The sequence below is a fragment of the Fukomys damarensis genome, unplaced genomic scaffold (genome assembly GCF_012274545.1).
Source record: "Fukomys damarensis isolate Sample0158 unplaced genomic scaffold, DMR_v1.0_HiC HiC_scaffold_22, whole genome shotgun sequence".
In the NCBI taxonomy this organism is placed as follows: domain Eukaryota; kingdom Metazoa; phylum Chordata; class Mammalia; order Rodentia; family Bathyergidae; genus Fukomys; species Fukomys damarensis.
Window position 1 is genome coordinate 14,124,977 of NW_022900934.1, and position 6,727 is coordinate 14,131,703.

Sequence of the window (6,727 nt, forward strand, 5' to 3'; positions counted from 1 at the left end):
GCTCCCGGGCTCCCCCTGGCGGCGGCCGCGGCGGCGCTCACCTCCAGAAGCGCTCGGTGCTGAAAAGCAGAGCCTTTCCGCCGCCGTTCGAGATCATCCCGGTGACCTGGGTTACCTCAGAGCCCAGGCCCAATTTGTCCAGACGCCTCGGGCCCAGCACGGACGCGCCTGTGTACACCCACACTTGGCGCCCTGCACGGCAGAAGGGTCAAGGTCACGTCGACCTGGGAGCGCTGTGGAGCCTTTTCCTAGCCCGACAGCCCACAGTCTCTGCACCCAAGGGGCAGAGCCACTGGGTACGACTGTGCGAAGTCGCTGCGAGGAGCAAGACAGAAATTCAGCCCCTATAAACATGTTAAATTACGTCCGCCAGGAGTTGTCGTCTAATTGTCTTCTGATTTTCAGGTTATCCTGGGTTGATCCTCCCTGACTGGTGGAGGATGAGGGGTGGCGAAGGGAGAGAGGAGGAAACTAACCCGAAAAGAAGAAGATCTTCTTGGAAAGCGGTTCCTCAAATGCAGAGTCCAGTTTGGTGGGCAGCGCGGGCCACATGTCGGCGATAAGGAAAGGGCCCTGCAGCCGACGCCCTCGGCCCTCAGAAAACCTCCAGTACCGCCTGGGAACCGGACAAAGGCCCTGACGCTTTAGGGACGGCCAGTGGGCGGGGAGGAAGGGACAGGCCAGGCCTCCTCCAAACTCTTCCCTCATCCACACATCCTAGCAGCTCACCCATCCTTGAAGAAATGCAGATAGTTCCCGATCTCTGCGATGGCATCAAAAATGTTCACGTGGCAGGGATTGTCCACTGGATAAAAAGATTTCGTAGGGGCCAGAGAGGGGCCCGCAGTGGGGGGGCCTGTCGGGCCAGCTGAGGTGGGGGCTGTAGGGCCAGCTGCAGGAGGGCCTGTAGGGCCTGCTGTGGGGGGCAGAGTGGGGCAGACAGTGGAGGGTGCCGTGGGCTGTGGTTTACGCGTGGTGGTGGCTGGAGGTCTCGGTTCAGGTCCAGGGCCAGATCCTAAAAGGAGACCCTGGATGAGACACTTGTAGCATAGCTCTTCCCCCAGGTTAGCACAGCCTTGTGCTGGTGCACTCTCCTCACTTAGACACCGATGTCCTTCCCCCAACTATGAACAGGTAGCTGCCCCACACTTGGCTCTTATTCAAGCCATGTTCATCCATCCCTGGGCTGCTTTAGGCCCTGAGTCGAGCTCTGTGGACAGAAACTAGGCAGCTTCTGCCCCCTTTCCAGGCCAGTGGGAGTGTCTTTTGAATGTCACCATGACAAACCTAGTGCTGAGAGCTTTGTAAACTCACATAATCGGCTGGCTGGTTTGATCTTCAGAGAAACACTATGAATTTGATTCTTCAGTATGCCTTTTCCTTTCTCTGCTTTGTGGTGCTGAGGATAGAACCCAGCTCCTCACACAGGCTAGGCAAGGGCTCTACCACTAAGCTACACACTCAGTCCTCAATATCTTTTTTGCTCCAAGTACTAGGGATTGAGCCAAAAACCTTCCCACTAAGCTATACCCTCAGTGGTTTGGGGGTTTTATTTATTTATTTATTTATTTTGGTTTTTGCTTTTGTGTTGTGTTGTTTTGTTTTTTGGAGACAGGGGCTCATTAAGTGGTTAAATTGCCCAGGCTGGGTTTGAACTAGCCATCCAGATTACAGCTTTAGTTCTTTAGCACCGTCTTCAAGCAATGACCTGGGGGGGCACTGCCCCCAGGTCCAGAGGGATGTTGAGGTCCCAGCCCATTCCCTAGTCCTGTGGGTAAGCCACACCTAAACCTCTGCTTCTTCCATCCCTGTCCGACAGCCTCACCATAGAGATGTTGGATGCCCTTCACATCATCCTCATTCAGTGGGGAGCCCTCGAGGAAGCGGTACATGGGGTACATGAGCGCCTCCGGCACGGAGGAATGATCTAAACCCAGCGCGTGGCCAAACTCGTGCGCTGCCACAAGGAACAGGCTGTATCCTGGAGGGAAAGGAGAGCCTGAGACAGAGCGCCAGGCCAAGCCCCCACCACGGCCACGGCCCATGAGCCTCGGGGCCCCACCAACCTTGGTCTGCGCAGAAGCCCCACTTCTTGTCAGTGTCGAAGTTCGAGGTGGTGGCACACCACAGGCGCCCATCGCTGCGACCGTCACTGGTACAGGACGAGTACTCCTTGTCCAGGAAGACAAAGGGGAAGACGCACAGCTCCCCGGCTGAGTTGCCGCCAATCACAGTCGCGTCGGCTGGGGAGACGAGGGGCCTTGGGTGAGCCGGGGCCGGTTGGGTCCAATAAGGTAGGGGGCGGGGAAACGGGCGCCAGAGTCCTAGTGGCCTATTTTAAAGCCTAGGGGGCGCTGTGGAGCCACTGAGACCAGGAAACTTGTGGGCAGGCCCGAAGCCACAAAGTCCCCGAGGTGCAGGCACCTCTGGAAACCAGGACGTGATGGTGGTGGGCGTAGGAGGAGTAAAGAGGCAAAACGATGCCGTGGTTTCAGGGACCGATTCAGGATAGGATGGCGGGCTGAAAAGGGCAGGCGGGGCGGTGGCACCTCGAGTGGGGCAGAAGCCATAGAGCTTGTCCTGGTCGTAGTTGGCGGTGGTGGCGCACCAGCGGTGGCCGTCGGAGCGGCCGTCGGTGGTGCAGGCGGAGTAGGAGCGGCCCTCGAAGGTGAAGGGGAACACGCAGGGCTTGCCCTCTCCGTTGCCATCCAGGGTGTAGAGACCTGGGGGGCCCACGACGTTACTCCCAAGGGCCACGCGCTGATGGCCCCCAGACCCACCCGACCGCAGCCCATGCCTCCTGTCCTCTCACGGCGAAGGAAACTGGGTGCAGAGAGTGGCGGGGTGATCGCAGGCCATACCGAGCGCAGGAGCGGCCGAGGGGTTCAGAGCCACCCCCGCAGCGGCACCCGCACGCGCTTGCGGCCAACCCCGCACTCACTCTCGCTGGGGCAGAACCCGTACTGGCGGTCGGCGTCGTAGTCCGCGGTGGTGCTGCACCAGGGCTTGTCGTCAGTGCGGCCATCGGTGGTGCAGGCGGAGTAGGAGCGGCCGGAGAAGGTGAAGGGGAAGTGGCAGGGGGCGCCGCCCGCGTTCCCATAGTAGGTCGGAACCACTGTAGGAAGGGGGGACTCGAGTCGGGGCGGCTGCTGATGGGAGTGAGAGGGAAAGGGACGTAGGGAGGGAGGAGAGGGCCTTGGAGGGTTCAGGGTCTGGGGGGGGCTCACCGACGCCCTTGCCCAAAGTCCACAACTCTTCGTCGTCAAAGTGGGCGTCTCCCTGAATGCCGGGGCCAGGGGGAAAGGCGTGGGCCAGAAGCCCGTCCTTCCCGTCGAATGGATACCCGTCTCCGTGCTCTGTAAAAGCGGTGCAGAGGAAGGAGCTCGGCCGGGGGCCCCGAGAGGAGGCCCAGGCTGCGGGGTGGTCCGGAGAGAGCTGGTCCGCTGCCGCCCCCCGCCCCCCTCTCCGAGGTTCGCCCTCGCCGCCCCCCGCCCAGCAGTCCTGGCTCTCCGGTTCTGACCCTCGACACCAAACTGGATGACGATGTCTGCGTCGCGGCCGTACACACGAGTGAAGGTGAGCGGCGTGACCGCACTCCACACCGCGAAGGCGCGCGCAAAGGCGTCGTCGATCAAGTCGCGCGGCAAGTCTTCCGAGTAGTTTTGGATCCTGTAGCGGAAGAGCAGGGGAACGAGCTCAGCGTGCAGAGACTGTGCTGCCTGCTGTCCGCGCTTCGGCTGTACGCACCCCCACGCCCGGTGGGCGCTCTCAAACGGCCCTGACAGGAGGACTCGGATTGCTACAACCACTTCCCCAAAGGGGAAACTAAGGCTCGGAGGTGGAGCCATGCCCCGGGCCGGATAATAAGTAGCAAAACCCCGACTGTGCACGAGGCTCTTTCCTCCTGGAGCTGCTCACCAGTATGTGATGTTGCGATGGTGCCACCTGAGGTCGCCCTCGAAGGTCTGGAATTTGCCCAGGTCCGGAACGCCGCAGCGTGGGGTACGGATGGCCTCCAGTGTGGCGCTGTCCAGCTCACCGGTCTCGGGTAGGGACAGCTGCTTCTGAAGCAGCAGCAGCGCAGGGCGAAGGGTCTTGTTCCCCATATGCATATCGGCCACGCGAGTGTACCCATAGCGGAACAGGTATTCCTGTGGATGGAGGGCAGATGTTCGAGGGGCCTGACCCTCTTTCTCTGTCCTTCTAGGCCAAGACTATCTCTCTAGGCACTCAAGGATGATCCATAAGCCGTCAATCCCGGAACACGGGCGCTTTCTTCCCTCCTGCAGACACCTTCAGCCCCTTCCTATCCCTGTGCCTCCCGCTCAAGCCTACTAGAGGAGCCCCTAGAGTTTGCCCCCGTTCATTCCCAACCTGTGCCCACCCAGAACTTTCCAGTTCCCTCCTCGCTATTTCCCATTGCCTACCTAGGAAACCTGCATTGCCCATCCTGTCCATCACTGCCCAGAGCCTTCACAGGACCCCCAGTGCCTTGCCCTAGACACCCCTGTTCCCCGCTCATGCCCACCACTGCACACGTCCCTAAGGCGTCTCTGAGGCCCCAGGTCCTCTCTGGCATATGGACACTTTCCTGGCCAGCCCTCCCCATTTCTCAACTGTAGCATTTGCCTACCTCTGCCAGCTGGGTGTCAGTGAGACTGGAGCTTCTCAGGTCTCTGGGGAAGACCACAAGGGTAGGCTGGTGCCTCTGAGGGGCAGCAGAGCACCAGCCCAGAACCAGGAGCACCACCAGGGGCTGCCAGGGACTCATGGTGAAGGTAGCAGTGTCTGGCTGCAGTGGCCCTTGCAGGGGCTTTAAGAAGGCACTTGTAATGAATCAGTGACCCCGCCCTCCCCTCCCCAAAGGTGCTGACTCAGGCTATGGGTGTGTGTGTGTGTGTGTGTGTGTGTGTGTGTGTGTGTGTGTGTGTGCATGTGCGTGTGTGTTGGACAGCCACAGCATGAAAAGGCAAAGAAACAGCTTACACCACCTCCTCCTTTCCCCACTGCCCTCAGTGACCACTGACTAGTCAGGCAGGACCCCAGACCCACAGGAAACCACAGGTGCCCAGAGGATGGGCTGGTTTTGCAAACTGCACAATTTGTGGAAGAGGGTGGGAGGGGAACAGGGTTAGAGGACTCCCTCAGCCCTCAATTTGAAGACCCCAAGGGCTCAGCCAAGGAAAGTCTGGAAGATGCCCTGAGTCCTCTCTCCAAAGACTGAGTATCTGAGATCCCTGGGCCCATCCTTGTCCTTCTGTGACACCCTCTCCCTGGCCAGACCCCAGCACACCCCTGCCCACAAACCCAGGCTTGTCCTCGCTCTCCTCCCTGGCAGCCTTCTGTGTCTCGGCTTCCTCTCCCATCCCATCTGGGGTGGAAGCAGTGGGCTCTTTGAAGCAGGAAGTGGGGACTTCCACCAGGCAAGCCCCCAACGTGGCTTCGTGAAGCATCTGCAAACATCTGCAGCATCTGCTCTTCCTTCAAGGCCTCAGGCAAATATCCACATCACTCTGGATTTGTTTCCTCAGCTGTAAAAAATGAGCCTTTTGTCCCTAAATTAATGTGGGGATAATAATGAGATCAAGCACATAAATTGTTTAGTACAGTGCATGTTGTACGCTCTCCGTAGATGGTGGTGGTTGTTTTTAATTACCAAGGCCAAGATGAGAACGGTCACCTGGATTCAGAAGACTGGGGTCTGGGGCTCTAAGCTGCCATGTGACCTGGAGAAAGTGCCTTCTTTGGGGGCTCTGGATTTTTTTAACTGCCCGTCGCCTCCTCCAGCCCTGCTCTATCCAGTGAAAGCTTCAGTGCCAATCATTACCACTTCTGCCAATAACCAGCAGCCTCTCTCCCTCCTTTCCAACCAGCTTGCCGGTGTGTGACAGGGCTGATATTTGCCTTCTTCAAGGCCCTGATTGGGAAGAAAAATAGTAACAATTCAAGCTGTATTTAAAGGGCCTACTATGAGCTGGCACTTTATACACTTACCTAATAAGTGAGTCTAAGATGAAGATAATTATTTCCCTTATAGGAAATTTCCTAATTAACGAACATTTGCTCTGTAGTCACCTGGTCCTGAGTTTCAATACCAGGACTGTCCCCCTCCCATTAAATGGTGACTGCTTAAATAAAAAAATTAAATGTATTACAGTAAAAGACACACTCCCATTGACCTCCCTCAAAATGCCCGCCCACACTTGGAACACACTAACCCCATCCTTCTTCCCTTTTTCTGAAGCAGTTCTGGAAGTTCTCCCTCATGAATGTCATTAGCTGCCTCGATGTCCTGAATGGATTTAAAACATCTGTGGCAATTTCTGTAAGGATGATGAGTCCTCACCCACTTTATCCGCCAGATCTGGCACTGTGTGACTTCTGGCTCTTCCCCAAAGTCCAAATGACCATGAAAAGTAAATGTTTTGAATTGACTCAAGAATTCAAGGCAGCCAAAATATCACAACTAAAGGCACAAAAGAGGATTTCCCAAACTGCTTCAGAAAGTGGGAAGAAAAATGGGGAAAAATGTGTTTGAAGCATGGGGGAATATTTTGAGGGGTAGAGGGCAACATATCTTTTATTACAATAAAATTTTAAACACCCACTATGTATTTTGATCATACCTCATATCCGACCTTAGGTGAGTCACTTCACTTCTGAACCATAATAATGATGCATTTTTTTCTAGATTTACCGTGTTGAGCACTGTTGTGGTTGGTATGCA

The 6,727-nt window shown here is 56.7% G+C and overlaps 1 protein-coding gene across 1 annotated transcript in view; it reads right to left on the reverse strand.

Moving 5' to 3' along the window:
* Mmp9 (matrix metallopeptidase 9) overlaps positions 1–4,809 on the reverse strand; it is a 7,395-nt gene extending 2,586 nt beyond the window's left edge. The window contains exons 1-11 of the mRNA XM_010626205.3: positions 4,634–4,809; positions 3,919–4,151; positions 3,521–3,669; positions 3,228–3,356; positions 2,942–3,115; positions 2,550–2,723; positions 2,067–2,243; positions 1,826–1,981; positions 730–1,015; positions 477–616; positions 42–192 (exon numbers count right to left, since the gene is read on the reverse strand). Coding sequence (XP_010624507.1) covers positions 42–192; positions 477–616; positions 730–1,015; positions 1,826–1,981; positions 2,067–2,243; positions 2,550–2,723; positions 2,942–3,115; positions 3,228–3,356; positions 3,521–3,669; positions 3,919–4,151; positions 4,634–4,771 — 1,907 coding nt within the window. The 5' untranslated portion in view covers positions 4,772–4,809. The remainder of the gene's footprint in view (positions 1–41; positions 193–476; positions 617–729; positions 1,016–1,825; positions 1,982–2,066; positions 2,244–2,549; positions 2,724–2,941; positions 3,116–3,227; positions 3,357–3,520; positions 3,670–3,918; positions 4,152–4,633) is intronic.
* Between the last annotated feature and the right edge of the window lie 1,918 nt (positions 4,810–6,727).